Source organism: Neophocaena asiaeorientalis, unplaced genomic scaffold (genome assembly GCF_003031525.2).
Source record: "Neophocaena asiaeorientalis asiaeorientalis breed wild unplaced genomic scaffold, Neophocaena_asiaeorientalis_V1.1 scaffold82, whole genome shotgun sequence".
NCBI lineage: Eukaryota > Metazoa > Chordata > Mammalia > Artiodactyla > Phocoenidae > Neophocaena > Neophocaena asiaeorientalis.
This window is the reverse complement of record NW_020173068.1, coordinates 4,477,270-4,497,243: the sequence shown is the minus strand read 5'-3', so window position 1 is coordinate 4,497,243 and position 19,974 is coordinate 4,477,270. Positions and strand designations below refer to the sequence as shown.

Below are 19,974 nucleotides of genomic sequence, written 5' to 3'. Positions count from 1 at the left end.
ATTTGTTCAAAGGAACCCTGAGGTCATTCAGGCCATTCCCCTGCCTCTGGACTGGATCAAACCCAAGTAACCTCAAAACAGTGAGAACTGACCCAGCAGTTCCACTCCTAGGTATATACCCAAGAAAACTGAGAACTATGTTCACGCAAAAACTTGTACACAAAATGTTCATACCAGCGTTATTCGTAACAGCCAAAAAGTGGAAACGATCCCAAAGTCCACCAACGGAGGAAAGGATAAACAAAACGAGGTCTATCCATACAATGGAATGTTATTTGACCATAAAACGGAATGAAATATTGATACATGCTACAACATGGATGACGTTTGAAAACATTATTCCATGTTAAAAAAAAAAGTCAGATACAAAACACCACATATTGTTTGATTCCATTTATATGAAATGTCCAGAAAAGAAAAATCTATACAGACAGAAAGTATATTAGTGGTTGCCAGGGACTGGTGGGAAAGGGGGAGTGGGAAGCGGCTGCTAATGGGTTTCTTTATGGGGTGATGAAAATGTTCTGGAAGTAGATAGCAGTGAAGGTTACACAACTTTGTGAATATACTAAAAAACCACTGAACTGTAAACTTTAAAAGGGTGAATTTTATGGTATATGAATTATAATCCAATAAAAAGGGAAAAAGATAAAACCCAAAACAGTACAAACAGTGATTATGTGAGAGAAATACAGTTTTATTCTCCAAATGGAGGTTTCCAGACTCCTGAGATGCCTACAAATGCACTCAATGGACATTTCCCAAGTTCCACGAAAATAATATTCCCCAAAGCATATTCCATATGATCAAGAATTCCATAAGGAGTGAGACATGAGCCTGCTTCTCACCTCAGACCCAGCTAGATCAACTCAGTATCCTGTAACTTTATAGAGTCATCTAAATCCAGGGCAGGAGGAAGGCAGGAAAACTAGAGAGCTTCAGTTTACACCAGCCACCTACTCCTATGCTGCAGGAAGTTCAGGAAACCCCATCGTGCTAACACAGACCCGGGAGGTGGCAGCCAACCCCTGGGGAAGAAGAACCAATCACTAAGGAGGGGAAGGGGGAAAAACACATAAATACCACTTGAAACTTGCGTCCACAGCCCTAACTTGCAAAACAAGAGAATAAACCAAAACCCAGCATGTTCCCACGGTCACTGAATCTATTAGCTCACTTCCTCTTTCGTTGTATGACTTGCCTCAAAACCCAGACACCCCAAAAACAGATCCACACACTTCCATTCCTGACAGCTGTGCAAAAACCTTTGTGTACGAGGGAGTGGGGACTGTTCTGACTTCCGTGTAATAAAGTGCTTAACACAGACCAAGCTCAAGTCCATCTGCCCACTCTGCCTGTCACACATATCCCCCTGTAATAAACTTGCTTCCATGCCTTTTCACCATCGCATCAAACGTGAAGTTTCTCACGTGCACTCTTTAAAATGGCCTCTGTGGGTCACTGTATACATTACATCCTCAGTTTCTTGAAATCAGTTACAGTATTCACCACGAAAGCACAGGGCGACACTCCCAGGTGACACCAAACATGAAATCACTGTGCTTTCCACTGTGCTTAGAATAAAATCCAAACTCCTTTCCATTGGTTCTCTGCAGGCTGAGAACAAGCCGGCTCCCTCAATGTAACGTTCTGGAGAGGATGGGAAGGCGAAGCACCTAACAGGACAGTCTTTCAAAATGCAGTCCACAGACTATAAACTGTAGACTACAACCCACCACAATTATAGGCATGCTTCTAGAAACACAGCTCTTCCTGCCTCTCCCATCTCCTCTTGTATCATTCTCTGCACCACACCCTGACTCCTCAGCATGTTTCAGTCCCTCCAGCCTTCTGTGTTCCTCAAACATACTCTTTCCCACCTTGGCCCTTTATGCTTGCCATCTCCTTTACCTGGAACACTCTTTGCATTGCTAGTTCCTTCTTGTCAATCAGGTCTCAACTCATGTCACTTTCTCTGAGAAGACTTCTCTGACCACTTAATGCAAAGCAGGTGCATCACCCTGTCACCCCCAATCACTACCATTTCACCTTGCCATCTTCACAGCACTTACTACTATCTGACACTACCTCGTTCATGTATTTGTTTACTTACTCACTGCCTGTCTCCTCAGACTAGAAAGGCTCCAGGAAGGTAGGGACCTTGACCCTCTAATTCACCAGAACATCTCTAGGTCTTGGCACAGAGCAGGCCCTCAAATATTTGTTGATTAAATAAATGTGTACCAGAAATATGTTAACTTATTACCTCCTAAAAACCTCAGAATAGGGCAGGAATTTCCCAGTGCAATGCAATAAATGCCATTTTATTGAACTTTTGTAAAAGCGGGTGTGACTTTTCCTGTTAAGTTCTTATGCCGTTCTTGTTCTGAATGTGGTCCAGAAAAAAAATGGGTTTCAACATACCACTTTTGGGATTTTTATCAGGCAAGACTGTGAAGACTTTTACCTGATCTCTGAGGTTCTAAACAAGGAATCCCTTTATTAAACAAAAAGGATAATTTATCAGTTGGTTAACAGAAGGAGGGAAATTTGTTATCAGCCAATATCCTACCCTTGTTTGGAGAAAATCAACACCAAAGAATTTAAACAACAATCTTCTTTACTGAAGTCAAATGTCCTTTGTGTGCACTCCCAGGATGCAATTATCTGCTGAGGAAGCAACATACAGGAACATCCAGACAATCACTCTGGACTAAGTGACTTCAGTTTTGGTTCTGGTCTCTTGACAAGTAGAATGTGAGCCGAGCTTCTGGAAGAAGAAAGGGCCAGTCCTTCATAGATCTACTTCCAGCGTTCTGTACCAGAAGCCAGCAAGTTCTGACCCACTTTCCAGGCACAGCTTATCCACATACCCTTATTCACACACAGGCTTCATCCTAAAGAGCTGTGTGGCCCTGTAGGGGCATGGGAAGGGGAGGGGGCCAGGCGGGGCTGGTACAGTGTTTTTCGAAACGTAGTTACAGACCACCTCGATCATAATCACTACAGTGCTAATAAAAGTGCAGATTCCTGGGCATCATCTAGCCCTAAGGAATTAGAATCTTTGGAAACTGCATTTTTAACAAGCCTCCAAGCACACACCCCGAGTCTTATGCACAGTTAAGTTTGAAAACCAGTGGGATAAAAGCTCCCTATGAGAGAGGCAGGGAGTTGAGAGAAGACAGGAGAAATTAGGAAAGAATCTGGGGATGGAGGATGGGGGTGGGGGTGGGCAAAGGCGTGCTTCCGGGTATCGGCAGTCAAGTGCGCGGTGGGAACAGCTGAGGGTACAGGTGAAGACAGGGCTCTGGAAAAGATCTGACACAGGATTTGGGCTGGGAGGTTGGTCAGAGGTGAGGACGCATCCGCGGACTGGTCAAGACAGTGGGGAGGCGGAGAGAGCAGGGTCTGGACGTGAGAGGGAGGAGCGAAGGTGGGAATAACTGGGGGCTCTTCAGAGAGATCAGGGCTGGAAAGTGAAAACTGGGAAATGGGAGTCACAGGACGCGGAGACCAAAGCCAGAATAGGAACCGACGGAGGCGGTGTTTGAGACCTTTCCTCCGACCCAGTGCCTCCCCCAAAACTTCGGGCCTTGACAAGACTGAGTGCGGGGCAAAGACCGGACAGGGGGAGTTTGGGGGAGTCAAGCCCTGTCAGGGATGTCCCTCAGGCCTGCACTAGGAGTCCCTGAGGTGGCTCGGGCCAGGCATGGGACGCCGGAAAGTCCTGGGATCTCCCGGAGGGCCCCGCTCCATCTCCGGCTCCCGGAGCCTCCTTCACTCACCATCGCAGCCGCCATCTTGGATCCACGTGTCGTCGTAGTGACGTCAGCGGAAGTAGTGTTTCCCTGGTTACGGAGTTAAACTCCGCAAGGTGCTGCCTGCCTTCAGTCGCTCCTTTCGTGGCGGTGAGTGGAGGGGCAAAGAAGACTTGGCTGCTGATCGGTAGCTTGGTCTGGGGAGTCAGGTCGCTGATTAGGTGAAAAGAGAGAATGGTGTAACTACGGGAGCCATGTTAGCTCCTGGCAGAGCCTGCTCCTCCCACTCTTGACATTGCATTGTGGGTAATAGAGATGTGAGTAAACGCACTTGTTTTGTGGACTCCATTTTTACTATTGGCAGGAAGACCCGTTGCCAGGGTTACCTGAGGCCCCTGATATGGGTGAGTGGGATGGGTACCAGGGCTCTATTAGCAGAATAATTTGTAATTATATATTTAATTACTTGCTTGAATATCCTATATCCTCTCCAATAAAATATAATTCCTATGTGGGTAGGATCCTGCCTTTTATTTAACCTCCCTCTGCCTCATTCTCATCTGTGAAATGCAGAGGGGATGATTATAATACCTTCATCATACGTTTATGATGAGGATCCAATGACATAATGTTACACACTGTTATTCAATAAATAATTGTCATTAGACTCTTATGTATACTCCTTCTGGCATACGTTAGGTGCCCAACACAATACACTACTTATTAAATGAATGAAGGAAAAGCAGCATCTTTAATGGAGGGAAACATCTTTGAATGTGGACTTAACCATGTGCTACTTACCTAAGTGTGTGACTCGAGGCAAGTCACTCATCCTTCCTAAGCCTCAGTTTCCAGTAGCTGGAAAAGGAGACCCAAAGAGTTGTGGAGTTAAAATTGGGAGAGACCTGAAAGTTCTCTTGGTCCATGTATCACTGTAAGGTGGATACAGTACCAGTGCTATCTGCAACTGTTAGGGAAAGTTGTAAAAGAATAATAATGGTGGGACTTCCCTGGTGGCGCAGTGGTTAAGAATCCACCTGCCAATGCAGGCAACACGGGTTCGAGCCCTGGGCCGGGAAGATCCCACATGCCGCGGAGCAGCTTAACCCGTGTGTCACAACTACTGAGCCCGCGTGTGGCAACTACTGAAGCCCGCGTGCCTAGAGCCCGTGCTCTGCAACATGAGAAGCCTGCGCACGGCAACGAAGAGCAGCCCCCGCTTGCTGCAACTAGAGAAAGCCCATGCTCAGCAGCAAAGACCCAACACAGCCAAAAATAAATTAATTAATTAATTTTAAAAAGACAAAAGAATAATAATGGTTAATAATAATAATCACTTACTGAACATTTGTTGTGTGCTGCAGCATTTAGCATTACGCCAAAACTATTCATAAGACTCTCTTATCTAATCCTACCTCTTGGCAGGGGGCAGTTGAACTCTGTTGCCCACCTACAAGCACCACTATGGTGGATTGCCAGACAAAGAAGGCTGCCAACAAGTCTTCCCATCTTTTTGTGAGCATACTGTTTCTCCCGCCAAGAGGTAGACTCTTGTTCTCTTCCTTTTGAATCTGGCTGGCCACATCATTTGCTTTAGCCAATAGAATGTGGTACAGATGACGCTGCCAGTTCTGGGTCTAAGCCTTAAGAGACTTGGCAGCTTCTGTTTCCATCATCTTGGGTCTAAAGATGTGTGGCTACCCAGCTGGAGAGCCACATGGAGAGGGAGAGAGGCCCAGGCATCTCCTCAAGTTACTCTGGAAATTTTAGTTGAGCACTAGGCATACAAATGGAGTCATCATGGACATTCTAACCCTAGCTGAACTGCCAACAGAATACAGCCACATGCATAACCTTTTCTGACACTATATGGGAGAAAAAAACTGCCCAGCTGAGCTCGGTTGTTTTAGATTTTGGAGTGGTTTCTCATGCAGCAATAGATAATTGAAACATACACTTATTAACTCTTGTGACCCACACAGCTATCCTGAAGAAGAGCACAACAGATAAATCCCCAAGGGGGAAGAAGTTTGAGAGACTAGGGGGGGAAATTTGCCTGGAGTTTCATAGCTAGTAAGCCATAGGTTCCAAACTTGCAATCAGTTCTCCTGGAGCTTGAATCCTGGGTGTTTCCCACCATTTCTGGATGCCTGAAGAAGGATGACTGATAAGGAACAAAGTTCCGTGAATGGCATATTCCTCAGTATTTCCATTTTTCCCCTCATACTTTCTGTTTTTCCCATAGGGCTTTCATGACCCAGTCTCCTTTAGTAACATACATACATCAGAATCTTGGAGTAAGACTGCTTGGGTTTAGATCCCATCTCTGTCACCCCCGCCCCCAGCTCCATGGTATGGGCAAATTTCACTTTTCCCGTAATTCTTTTTATTGTAAAATATACATCACATAAAATTTACCATTTTAATCACTTTTAAGTGTACAATTCAGTGGTATCAAGTACATTCACAGTCTTGGGCAGTCATTACTACCCTCCATCTCCGGAAACTTTTCTTCATCCCAAACTGAAACTCTGTACCCATTAAACTCTAACTCTGCATTATACCTTCCCCTCAGCCCCTGGTAACCACTATTCTACTTTCTGTCTCTATGAATTTGCCTGTTCTAGATACCTCATATAAATGGAATTATGCAACATTTGTCCTTTTGTGTCTGGCTTATTTCATTTAGCATAATGTCTTCAAGTTTCGTTCATGTTGTAGCATGTATCAGAATTTTATTCCTTAAGACATTTGGGTGGTTTCTACCTTTTGGCTATTGTAAATAATGCTGCTATGAAATATCTGTTCAAATCCCTGCTTTCACTTCTTTTAGGTGTACACACAGAAGTGGAATTGCTGAATCATATGGTAATTCTATGTTTAACTTATTGAGGAACTGCTATACTATTTCCCACAGTGGCTGTATCATTTTACATTCCCATCAGTTATGCACAAGGGTTCTAATTTCTCCACATCCTCACCAACACTTGTTATTTTCTGTTGTTGTTGTTATATTTAATAATAACCATGCTAATGGGTGTGAAGATGGTTTTTTAACCTCTCTAAACCTCAACTTCCTCATCTGTAGAGCATGGATCATAAAAGACCTTACCTCGTAGGATGGTTATGTGGGCTGAATAAGTTAATATATGTCAAAAGATTAGAATAGTGCCTGTCACATGGTAAGTGCTCTATACATGCTTGCTGTTATTACTTTGAGGTCAGTAGGGCTGCCTTTTTATCTCTGGAATGGTGGAAACATTAAGATAAAGATAAGTTGAGAAACTTGGACAACGTAACCCAGCAGATCAGAAGGGGGATAAGGCTTGACTCAAATCCTTTGAGTCGAGTCCATGCCTCCGTTGTACATCCAGACAGACAGACAAAACCAAACCCAAACTAGAGGGGTCTTATAGGAGCATCGAGGCATGTAGTTCCAGACACCTGCAAAAATGCTTCTCCAAGGAAAACTGGAGGGTGGGGCTGGGCTTAGAGGAAGCAAATCCGATCCTTAGATATCTCCGAGGAGAAGGGTAGGATGTGTTAATCTATGTCCTTCTCACAGTGGTGTCAGTTATCTATTGCTACATAACGAACTACCCTAAAACTTAGTGGCTCAAAACAACAACGATTTATTATTTCCCTTGATTGTGTAAGTTGGCCATCTGGGAAATTCTGATGGTTTCAACTGGGATCTTTCATACGCTCTCATCTGACAGCTTAACTGGGGCTGGAGGGTCCAAGGTGGCCTCATATGTTTGGGAGGTTGGTGCTGACTATCAGAAGGGCCTCTCTCTCCTCATGGTCTTTCATCCTCAACAAGGGCAGCCTAGGCTTCTTCACAGTGTGGTCTCAGGGGTCCCTGAGGGTGAGAGCAAAAGCTGCTAGCCTCTTCCTAAGGCCTAAGCTTCAGAAATCCCATAGCATCAGCTCTGTCACAATCTGTTGGTCAAAACAAGTTACAAGATCAGTCCAGAGTCAAAGTGGGAGGGGATCACACACAGGCACGAGTTCAAGGAGGCATGATTCATTGGGGGTCATTTTGTCACAAACCATGGCGCAATCCTTGCCTAGGCCACCCTCCCCTCTCTCCCCTAGGCATCTGGGGTGATGTTTTTCTACACCCACTCTTGTCACCTCTAATGTCTATTTAACCATCAAAGTCATCTTTTAAAAAACAAGAATCAACTGTTTCTTCCCCGTTTAAAACTCTGGAATGATTCCCACTGCGGTAACAGAAAATCCCAAGTCCTCACCATGGCCTGCAAGGGCCTTCACGATCTGGCCTTGACTCCTACACTGTCCCCTTTACTCACCAGGCTCCAGCCACACAGACCTACTTGGAACTTGCCGAGCTCATCTCTACTTCAGGGCCTTTGTACTTGCAGTTCCTTCTCTCTGGAATATTCTTCTCTCAACATTTTGTGTGATTAGCTCCTTCTCATGATTAGGTCTCAGCTCAACTGTCACCTCAGAGAGATGTTCCCTGCCCCCAACACAGTTGGGAAACACCCACACACACATAGAGAGAGAGATACTTTGGTTATTTCTTATTGTCCTTCTTCCGTGAAAGCCTACACTGGGTCTATGGTGTTCCCAGCTGTGTCCCTACTAAGTATGTGCTCAAAAAAATATTTGTTGAATGCTTGCGTTATGAATTAATCTTAGGCCTCACTCTGTCAGTTGGGAATAGATCCGGCTGCAAGGAAGACACACACCACCGCCCCGGGAAATAACAGTGGCTTAACAAGATGAACACTTACTTTTCTCTGTCTTAGTTTGCTTTTCTCCAGAAGCTGACTCTGAGACAAGGATTCAAGCAAAAGTACTTTATCTGGGAGGTAAAGGGATGCCAGAAGGCAATGGTGTGCAGAAGCCAGCTTCTACTGTTTGCAAGAGCTGATAGTTAAATTCTCAGAAATTTTGTGAGCCAGTTGTTGAATACGGGCATTAGTGAAAATTAAATTATATACATTTAAAATTAAGTAAGTGGTATTAAAAACAAAAGTATGAAATATTCAAAACTCATTTCCTAATAATTTTACTAGATTTTATTATTTGCTAAGCTCTTGATTTTATTTACATCTATTTTATGTGTATGACAGAAATACTGTTATTTCATGTGCTGCTACACATCTCTTCCCAGCTCTGTATTCAGTGACTTTGGGTTGGTAGCAGAGACAGTTTATCCATTAACACAGTAGGTACAGTGCCCAAGGCCCAACATACTTTTAGGGTCCACGAAATGTTTAAAAGAAATTAATTCCTTTTAAAAATCAGAAGGCAAAAATGAGCTTTTGTGTTGAAGTAAAAGTTTTCATATGTAATATTAGCATATTCATTTTTTTTAAAAAAAGAGCTTATTTACTTATTTATGTATGCATTTATTTCTTTATTGGCCACGCTGCACAGTTTATGGGATCTTAGTTCCCCGACCAGGGATTGAACCCAGGCTCCAGCAGTGAGAGCACCGAGTCCTAATCACTGGACTGCCAGGGAATTCCCAGTGTATTCATTTTTATATCAATGCAGCTGTTGACTGCAATTTATATTTAATACAATTTATATTTATAAATAAAAATATTTATATTGATATTTATAAAATGTATATTTTGTGAAGGAAGTGTCCTGCAAAGGCAAAACTGCCTAAGCCCCGTGAAAGCCACAATGCAGTTCTGGATGGTAGCTTAAAATTGGCCATGGTGGGGATATTTACACCACAAAAATCAGCAAATGCTACAAATCAGGGCTTGAAGTTTTGCTTTGTTAGCAAAAATGTTCTGTAAAGGGACAGATGGTAGATATTTTAGGCTTTGCAGACCATGTGATTGTGTCACAACTACTCAACTCCGCCTTGTAGTACAAAAGCTGCTACAAACAGTAAATAATGAGCATGCTGTGTTCCAATAAAATGTAGTTTGCCAAACCCCAGCCCAGACTTAAAGTGATGGAGAAAGTGTCAGTTATGCAGACTAAACTTTCAGAATATCACGTCTGTAGCTGTTACATTGTGATTAGCACAAAAATGTGATAGCATTTGAAACTCATACTTTATTCAGCAAAGAAGTTGCTCATATCATTGAATAACAAGTGAAGTTCTGATGTACGCCTTCATTATTTCATTTTCATCTGATTCGTGAATATACATGAAGCTATCAACCCACATTCGTGTTGGAACTATATTTGGAAAGCATATGTTGTCAAGCAAGTTACCATCGTGGTTAACTGAAGCTTAATTCTGTGGGGAAACTGGGAAACAGTGCAAAACACACACCTCAGTTATCCTACCCAAGGGGCAAGGGAGCTGGGGGATTTATACACCACCTCCCAAAAGTCATTAGTTGAGGACTGATCCCACAGGGTGTTAACTCCTTAGAACTTTTGGCCTTCTGGGAACACTGGTAGCTGAAGCTTTTTGCAGTTTTAGAAAAAGAGCTCTCAGGCACAGTGATGCAGATGACAGCTAAAAATCCAGTCCACTTTAAGGGATACCAACAGTGCATGTCACACCCTGTAAAGTGAAAAGTCTGGGGAGGACTGTCTTAGCTGATATGGCAGCTGTGCCTCAAATATCTTCAGGGAATCAAGCTTCATCCAGCTTTGTCATCCCTAGAATTAATTTATTTTCCTCAGGGTCCAAGCTTCCAGCTAAAGCTCTCGCCTTCACATGTACATTCTAGGCAGAAAGATAGAGGAAGAGATGAAAACTAAGAGGCGAAGAGACCACATCAGTTGTCTTTTAAGAAAGGAATTTGGAAGATGCTACACCACACTTCCACTTACAACCCATTGATCAGAACTTATGGCCACACTTTGCTGCAAGAGTGGGAAATGTAGTCTTCATTCCAGGGAGTTATGTGTCCCTAATAAAAGTTCTGTTTCTCAGAATTCTACTTCTAGAAGAAGGGGGAACATAGATATGGGGACAACCAGCAGTCACTGCCAACCCCCCAAAGGGAAGGGATGCAAACAGAATGCAAACTGTTATAGCCTTATGTCAGAACATATTGTGACAAGGACAGACACGTGACAAAATTGAGGGCCCAGGGGGGTAATAAGGAGAAAGTTTTACAAGTCACAGGGAAGAGAGTGAAACAAGTGCTTTCCCTATATTTAAACTCAAAGCTATAACTAGGGAAAAGATTGAAGCAAGTCATTAACATCTTAGAATGGGCACTTTACCCATGCCTTCTTTGCCATCTTCTGGGGAGGAGTGCATGCCGTTTTCCCATAAAATGGGTGGCACACATCTATCCCCATATTTATTTAATGGACTTTATTTTTTAAAGCAGTTTCATGTTTACAGAAAAATGAGTGTGAAGTACAGAGTTCCCGTATACTCCCTCATCCAGCCCCCAGTTTCCCCTATTATTAATATCTTGCCTCAGTGTGGTACATATGTTACCATTGATGAGCCAATAGTGATACACTATTATTAACCAAAGTCCATATTTTACATTAGGGTTCACTCTTTGTGTTGTACATTCTATGACTTTTGACATATTTATAGTGATATGTATCCACCATTAAGAGAATCATATGGAATAGGTTCACTGCGCTAAAAATCCCCTGTGCTCCACCTCTTCATCCCTCCCTCCCTCCCCAAAAACCCCTGGCAACCACTGAGCTTTTCACTGTCTCTATAGTTTTACCTTTCCTACAGTGTCCTATAGTTGGAATCATACAGTATGTAGCCTTTTTAGATTGGCTTCTTTCATTTAGTGCATTTAAGGTTCTTTCATGTCTTGATAGCTCATTTCTTTTTAGCACTGAACAATATTCCGTTATATGGATGTATCACAGTTTGTTTGTCATTCACCTATTGAAGGATATCTTGGTTTCTTCCAAGTTTTGACAATTATAAATAAAGCTGCTACAAACATCTGTGCAGATTTTTGTGTGGACATAAGTTTTCAGCTCATTCAGATAAATACCAAGGAGTGCAACTGCTGGACTGTATGATAAGAGTATGCTTGTTTTGTAAGAAAGAGCCAAATGTCATCTAAAGTGCCTGCACTATTTTGCATTCCCACCAGCAACGAGTGAGAGTCCCTGTTGATCCACATCCTTGTCAGCTTTTGGTTGTATCAGTGTTCTGAATTTTAACCATTCTGATAGGAGTGCAGTGGTATTGCATTGTTATTTTAATTTGCATTTTTCTAATGACATATGATGTTGAGCATCTTTCCATATACTTATTTTCCATCTGCATATCTTCTTTTTGAGGTGTCCATGTGTTTTGCCCATTTTTTTTGCGATACGCGGGCCTCTCATTGTTGTGGCCTCTCCCGTTGCGGAGCACAGGCTCCGGACGCGCAGGCTCAGTGGCCATGGCTCACGGGCCCAGCCACTCCGCGGCATGTGGGATCCTCCCGGACTGGGGCACGAACCCGTGTCCCCTGCATCGGCAGGCGGACTCTCAACCGCTGCGCCACCAGGGAAGCCCTGTTTTGCCCATTTTTTAAAGTGAATTGTTTTCTTATTGTTGAGTTTTAAGACTTCTTTGTGTATTTGGGATATCAGTCCTTTGTCAGATACATGTTTTGCAAGTATTTTCTCCCAGAGTGGAGCTTGTATTTTCATTTTCCTAAATGTCTTAGAGCAGAGTTTTAATTTTAATAAAGTCCAATTTATCAATTTTTTCTTTCACAGATCATACTTTTGATGTTGTACCTGCCCCCAGTATTCATCAGTCTTTCCTGTGACCAAAGGGATAAATCAGGGTGTAGGCTAATGGGGTTCAGAGGGCAGTGTAAACTGAAAGAGCGGGAGGGCAGGAATTGACCCTTTGATCTTGTCCATATAGGCTCCACCTTTTGAGATCATTTCTCAGTCATCTATTTCTATAATAATGCTACATAACAAAACAACCCCAGAAGGGCTTATAATAATAAGCATTTACTTCTCTCTCACACGTCCATGGGTTGGCTGGATTTCAGTTGATCAAGGCTGTGCTCAGCTGGGTTTAAATCCAAGCTGCAGGTTGGGTCCAGATCTGTTTCACATGTCACTTATCTTGCTTGGACCTTGTTCTTTTCAGGTCAATGGGGCAGGGAAGTTTACTCCTCCTATGGATTACTGAACAGCAATCTAATATGCCACAGGTCATATATGCAAATTCCTATCACAGGACCCTGGGCTCTGCTTTCAGATATCCAAAGACACATTCCCAAACAAGAAAGCAAGAGAGGAACTCAGTTACAAACTAAGTAAGTTGAAACACTGCTAGCTTTATTTTCCACTGTTCTTATACCCAGTGCCTAAGGTTAGACTCTGTGCTACTCAGGGCTACAGAATCAAGTCAGTATTGCATTCCATGGGACTCTGGCGGGTACTTCACAGAAGGATATATACAGATCCTTCAGGAGATACAATAATACAGAAAGGTGTTATTTGCTCCCCACCCCACTGTCCACCTCTTCTCATCGCTCCCCCTACAACAAAGCTAACCAACAGTGACTTTCAACTGAGACAACATGCAGGAAGGCCCCACTGCCTCATCTTCTCTGCCTCCTTCCCACATCTTCCCCCACCCCCCACCCTCCACTGAGAGCTTCCAACGCAGGGTACCAGATACCTCTCAGCAGCCATAGCTCCAGCTGCCAGGGCTCCTGCAGCGGTGGATACCATCTTAACAACCATGATGACTGCTTGGCCATGAGAAATGCAGGGGCGACAGGCAGCCCCCAACCCTGTGGGAGATCCAGACCAACCAACGTGCATAGAAAAGTGGCTTGACAGGAGAGTCAGTGTCCCAGATCGTGAAAAATCATTCCTGTCATCCTGGCCGACCCAGCTTCTGGGAGACAAAAAACCATCCACTGTGACAGGTGAATAATGCTCCCCCTCAAAAAAAAAAAAAAAAAAAGATGTCCACGTCCTAATTCCTGGAACTTGTGAAGATGTTACCTTATGTGGCAAACGGGACTTTACAAATGTGATTAAGGAACTGAAGATGGAAAAATTAGTCTGGATTATCCAGGTGGGTCCAATGTAATTACAGGGGTTCTTACAAGTAACAGAGGGAGGCAGGAGCCTCAGAGTCAGAGAAGGAGATGTGATAACGGAAGCAGAATTTGGAGTGATGAACAGAAGGGAACCAGGAATGTGGACAGCTTCTAGAAGCTGGAAAAGGCAAGTACACAATTGTCCCCCAGAGCCCTGCCAACCCATCTCAGACTCTGACCTATGGAACTGCAAGACAATAAATTTGTTTTGTTTTAAGCCATCAGGTTTGTGCTAATTTGTTACAGAAGCCATAGGAAACTAATACAGCCAGCAAGTATTTGGGGGCAGTTAGAAAACTGTGAGCACTGAACCCCACTTCTCTTTGCCAGTCCTTCCCCCTTTGACTTGACATCCAGCAAAAGGCAAATGTTCAGAAATTGGCAGGACAAGACAAGCCAACTTGTTAGTAAAACCTTTAGCATTCAGATCTTTTATTTAAATATTTATTTCATTATTTTTAAAGTTCTCCATCCAAACCACAGCTGTAACTGGAATCCAGCTGTCCCAGGCAATAGAAATATCAGCCAGGGGTGTCCTGAGATTGGCAGATTGTGGGTTGCTAGAGTCAAAAAGAGATTGTCCGGTCCAACCCACCCACTTGACAGATGAGGAACTGTGGCTGGAGAGAGGGTGGGTGTCTGGGAGTGGGAAAGGTGAGCGGGTGCTGGGCAGATGGTGCTGGAGCCCCTGCGCAGGCATGGCCTCAGTGCCTGGCCCTGCCTGGCCGCCCCCCGTCATGGCTGCTGTTGGTACTGGCCCTCGGTGGCCGTGTAGAAGTCATCCAGCACACTCTGGATGTATTCGAAGGTGGGCCGTTCCTCGGGGTGGTTCTTCCAGCAGCGAGTCATGATGTTGTAGAGCTCCTTGGGGCAGTGCTCTGGTCGAGGCATCCGGTACCCCCGCTCCAGTGCCCGGATCACCTCGGGGTTTGACATCCCTGAGAAGGAGCCATGGAATTGAAAAGGGAGGGATTGGGGTTGGGGTGGCAGACACCGTTGCCTCCCCAACAACCATCACTCCCCACCTCCCCACGGGAGCTGAGCTCCTCCCACTGTGAAAGCCAGGTATCCCTTCCCCAGCCACCCCTGCAGCGAGGGCAGGGGCCTGGTGCCCAGTTTGGGCCAATGGAGCTGATGGGGAGACTCCCAGGAAACTTTCAGGCAAGGTTTTTCTCCCTTATGAGAAAAGAGGCTTTGGAGGACGCACCCTTCCTGCTTCCTTTGGACGCTGACACAATGTGATCTTTGGAGCTGCAGCAGCCATCTGACCACATGGGGAAGACAGTCACAGAGGAACCAACCCAGAGTCCCGAGAGCCTTTGAGCAACTGAACTGACCAGTCACCAGTGCCAGACTCCTTGCTCTGGGGAATAATAACTTACCTATTGTTTCCACCACTCTTAGCCTGATAATTTGTTACTTGCAGCCTAATGCATCCTAATGGATACAGCATTCCATAACCCATTGCCTGGTTTTTATTGGTGTACCCTCAAGATAAAACAGTCAGATAGCTAGACTCAGTGTCACCCTATGAGTGGGAACTTTTTTTTTTTTTTAGAAGATGTTGGGGGTAGGAGTTTATTAATTAATTTATTTATTTTTGCTGTGTTGGGTCTTCGTTTCTGTGCAAGGGCTTTCTCTAGTTGTGGCAAGTGGGGGCCACTCTTTATCGCAGTGCGCGGGCCTCTCACTATCGTGGCCTCCCTTGTTGCGGAGCACAGGCTCCAGACGTGCAGGCTCAGTAGTTGTGGCTCACGGGCCTAGTTGCTCCGCGGCATGTGGGATCCTCCCAGACCAGGGCTCGAACCCGTGTCCCCTGCATTAGCAGGCAGATTCACAACCACTGCGCCACCAGGGAAGCCCCGGGAACATTTCTTTGTTCAATTAAAGTTTATGTTAGTTATCCTCAAGAACAACCCTTTAAACATCTATATCCCCAATTTTATATTACCAGTCCTGAACACCAAACATATTCATAGATCCAAGTGCTTCCTTGAACATCTGTACTTGGGTGTCTACAAGTCACCTCAGATTTAACAGGGCTGAAACAGAATTCTTGAATGTCTATTCCCAGACCATGATGCACCCAGTTGCTCAATCAAAACAAGGAGACTCATCCTTGATTCTTCTCTCTCCCTCACCTTCCACATCAGTAAGTCACATCCTTTCTTCTTATAAAACACAGCACCAACTCATCAACTTATATCTGTTACGACTGTCACCATCGCCTGTGCCACTGCTGCAGCTCCCACAATCGCCCCAGCCCTGATGCACTCTCCACACTAACCAGAGCATCACTTAAATGCGGAAATCAGATGATGCCACTCCCCTGCCTAGAACCCTCCAATGGCTTCTGTACACTTAGACTAACACCTATAGGCTTCGCCATGACTATGGATCCCGCCTGACTGGGCCCCTGCCAACCCCCTCACGTACCGTCTGCTCTCATTCCTTGTCTCCAGCTACCTGGCTTCCTTGCTATTCTTCAGGCACACCGAAGGCCCTAAGAGCTGGCAGTACCTCCTACCTGGAGTCCTTTCCCCAGATCTTCACTCAGCTGGCTTTCCGCTCAAATATGACCTGCTCTGACAGTGCTCCCTGTCCGCAGGAGGCCCATGTCACCCCCTCTCCCGAGCCCCTGCTTCATTTTCTTCTCTGCAGTGATCTCCACTGAGAGTGTGTGTCTGTTTAGTGTGTGTTCCTCCAGGCTAGAACGTGAGCTCCTGCTGAGCAGGGACCTTGTCTCTCACTGTATCCTTCATGCCTAACACACAGTAGGAATTTGATAAATACTGATGAGTGAACCAAGTGTCTACACCTTTTATTTCTAATCTTCAAAACCACTTCTGCAAGGTAGTTGACATCATTACCTATAATTTTTACAGATAAAGAACTAGGGTAGAAGTCAAGTGGATTTCCCAAAGTGTAATCGTTGATGGGGACAGGATTAAAACTCAGGACTTCCCTGGCGGCGCAGTGGTTGAGAGTCCGCCTGCCGATGCAGGGGACACGGGTTCGTGCCCCGGTCCGGGAAGATCCCACATGCCGCGGAGCGGCTGGGCCCGTGAGCCATGGCCGCCGAGCCTGCGCGTCCGGAGCCCGTGCTCCGCAACGGGAGAGGCCACAGCAGTGAGAGGCCCGCGTACCGCGAAAAAAAAAAAAAAAAAAGTCAGGGACTCTTTATATCCACCTTGCCTCCTCTCCCCAGTGTTCTGGCTACAGATACCCTAGGATACGTCCCAACTGAAAAGGAACAGAGAACAACTTTATTTACTGAGTCCCAGGCAATCTACATGTCGGGTATATCTTTGTATACCCTATGGTCTACGCAGTGTAGGGTGCTGCCCATAGGCATGGGGATAAGTTCACCCATTTGACGAATGGTTACTAGACACCCATTATGAGCCAAGCACAAATGTAGGCAGTGCGGATGCACCAGTGAGGAATACAGAAAAGATTTCTGGCCTCACAGAGCTCAGAGTCTGATGGAGAAAATACCAAATGAATATATAGTTATCAGCGGTGATGAATGCTGTGAATGAAACAGTATAGGGTATTGTGAATGAGAATCACAGGGACATGTATGGTACTTTAGATCAGAGGTCCCCAACCACCGGGGCGTGGACCAGTACAGGAACGGTGGGTGAGCCAGCGGAGCTTCATCTGCTGCCCCCCATTGCTCCCCATCCCTCGCGTTACCACCTGAAACACCCTCCCACCTCCATCCGTGGGAGAACTGTCTTCCGTGAAACCAGTCCCTGGTGCCAAAAAGGTTGCTGCTTCAGATGACTGGGCTGTGGGGTACAGCATGAAATGAAATGGGAGAAGTAGGCAGGGGCTGGATCATGAAGGACCTGCAGGCCACAATTAGGAGTTGGGATTCTGTCCTAATTATGCTGGGAGGCCATTAAAAAGTTAGAGGTGGGGCTTCCCTGGTGGCGCAGCGGTTGTAAAAAAAAAAAAAAAAAAAAAAAAAAAAAAAAAAAAAGTTAGAGGTGGAGAAGGGCAAAGATCTGGTTCACAGTTTTAGAAAAACCCCTCTGGTCTCAGGTGGAGAAAGGCCTGTTAGAGAGATGGGAGACTGATTAGGAGGTCACTGCACCAGCGAGGCGAGGGAGGACGTTGGCCTGGTGTTGGGGAGGCTGTGGAGTTACAAGTGGGCCGACTTGGGATGTTTTGGAGTCAAATGGCCAGAACCCTGTGACTTCTTGGATGTGGAAACGGATGAGAGAAGAGGAAGGGCCAAGCAGGCTCCCAGATTTCAGGCTTAAGAAACTGGATGGATAATGGAGGCTTTAACTGAGATGGGGCAGGCGAGGGGAAGTTGGGGGTGAGGGCCAGGAACTCAGTCTGACATAGAGAACAGACTGGTGGTTGCCAAGGGGGAAGGGCTTGGGGGAGGGATGGGGTTGGGGGAGAGATGGAGTGGGAGGTTGGGGTTAGCAGATGGACGCTTTTATATACAGAATGGATAAACAACAAGGTCCTACTGTACAGCACAGAGAACTATATTCAGTATCCTATGATAAAACATAATGGAAAAGAATATTAAAAAAGAATGTATATAACTGAATCACTTTGCTGTACAGCAGAAATTAACACATTGTAAATCAACTATACTTCAATAAAAATATTGATAAAAATCGGGACTTCCCTGGTGGTCCAGTGGTAAAGAATCTACCTTACAATGCAGGGGACGTGGGTTTGATACCTGGTCAGGGAACTAAGATCTCACATGCAGTGGGGCAACTAAGCCTGTGTGCCACAACTACTGAGCTCGTGTGCCTCAACTAGAGAGCCCCCGTGCCGCAAACTACAGAGCCCACGCGCTCTGGAGCCCGCGTGCCACAACTAGAGAGGGAAAACCCGCAAACCACAGTTAGAGAGAAGCCCGCGCACCACAACGAAGAGCTCGCACGCTGCAATGAATGATCCCGCGTGCCTCAAAGAAGACCCGATGCAGTCAAAAAAAGAAAAGAAATTGATAACAATAAATAAACAAAATAACAAACAAACAAACAAAAACTCGGTCCAAATGGCCGCATTGACAAGAGAAGAGAGCCAGGCTGGGCCCTGGAAGCAGCCCCAAGCTGATGTTCCCTCTCCTACCTGGGTAAGGGATCCGGCCGTAGGTGACGATCTCCATCAGCAGGATACCAAAGGACCAGACGTCTGACTTGATGGTGAAGGAGCCAAAGTTGATGGCTTCAGGAGCTGTCCACTTGATGGGGAACTTGGCCCCTATGGTTTGGACAGAGCAGAGTCAGGCTGAGTCTGGGGAGCAGTCAGGGCTGGGTCTCTGCTAGTGCAAGGGAACAGGACAGCAGTACAGCTGCCAACGTCTGCCCCCTGCAGAACTGTGACTTCCCTCAATCTGGCCTCCGTGGAAGCAAGGAACATCCATCCTGAGGACAGATGGCTAAAGTGGGGAGGACTGGGCCGAGGTGCCTGGGGTGTGCCTGGGAACTCACTCTCTGGGGCCACCTCATTGATTCAGCTGATGTCCTGGTGAACTGCAACTCCTGAAGAGTGGAGTCCTAGAGGTCACAGGATCTTTGGGGACAGCAGAACTTCAAGGGACTTTGAGACCAGGTCACATCTGATGCCTCCGCCCCCTAACCCCCTGCAATGGGGAAAGGGAAGATTTTGGCTCTTGGCCTCTGAGGTTTCCCCCGTCACTGGATGTCTCCCCTTCTAGTCCTCCCCTCCTTGCCTCTGGTCTGGGATGGGTTTAGTTAACCTTTGGTGAGTGATTTCTATCATAATTCCACTGTGGTCGGGGAATGTGGTGTAAAGGATACATGTTCTTTGGAGTTTGTTGAGACCTGCTTTATGATTTAGTACATAGTCAAGTTCTGAAAATGCTCTATGTTTTTTCTTTTTTTCCCCAATCCCTTCCTTCCTTGGGATTGAGAGAGTTTTTTTTATTCCTGCTTATCCTCTCTTGGTTTAGAAATTATACACTCTATTCTTTTTTTTTTGGCGGTATGCGGGCCTCTCACTGTTGTGGCCTCTCCCGTTGCGGAGCACAGGCTCCGGACGCGCAGGCTCAGCGGCCATGGCTCACGGGCCCAGCCGCTCCGCGGCATGTGGGATCTTCCCAGACCGGGGAACGAACCCGTGTCCCCTGCATCAGCAGGCAGACTCTCAACCACTGCGCCGCCAGGGAAGCCCTACACTCTATTCTTTTAGTGGTTGCCCTAAGTTTA

The 19,974-nt window shown here is 45.6% G+C and overlaps 2 protein-coding genes across 7 annotated transcripts in view; both read right to left on the bottom strand.

Annotated features, from left to right (window-relative positions):
• The window catches only part of TM9SF4 (transmembrane 9 superfamily member 4), a 57,488-nt gene extending 53,522 nt beyond the window's left edge, over positions 1-3,966 (bottom strand). The window contains exon 1 of one of the 2 annotated variants that reach the window (XM_024742918.1): positions 3,786-3,966. In XM_024742918.1, the coding sequence (XP_024598686.1) occupies positions 3,786-3,800 (15 nt within the window). In that variant the 5' untranslated portion in view covers positions 3,801-3,966. Of the gene's footprint in view, positions 1-2,572; positions 2,771-3,785 lie in introns of those variants that run through there. The other variant, XM_024742919.1, reaches the window with a different exon arrangement.
• A 10,214-nt stretch (positions 3,967-14,180) lies between these two features.
• The window catches only part of HCK (HCK proto-oncogene, Src family tyrosine kinase), a 39,904-nt gene continuing 34,110 nt past the window's right edge, over positions 14,181-19,974 (bottom strand). For 4 of the 5 annotated variants that reach the window (XM_024743114.1, XM_024743115.1, XM_024743116.1 and 1 more), the window contains 2 exons: positions 18,875-19,006; positions 14,181-14,703 (listed from right to left, as the gene is read on the bottom strand). In XM_024743114.1, coding sequence (XP_024598882.1) covers positions 14,501-14,703; positions 18,875-19,006 — 335 coding nt within the window. In that variant the 3' untranslated portion in view covers positions 14,181-14,500. Of the gene's footprint in view, positions 14,704-18,873; positions 19,007-19,236; positions 19,389-19,974 lie in introns of those variants that run through there. The other variant, XR_003003010.1, reaches the window with a different exon arrangement.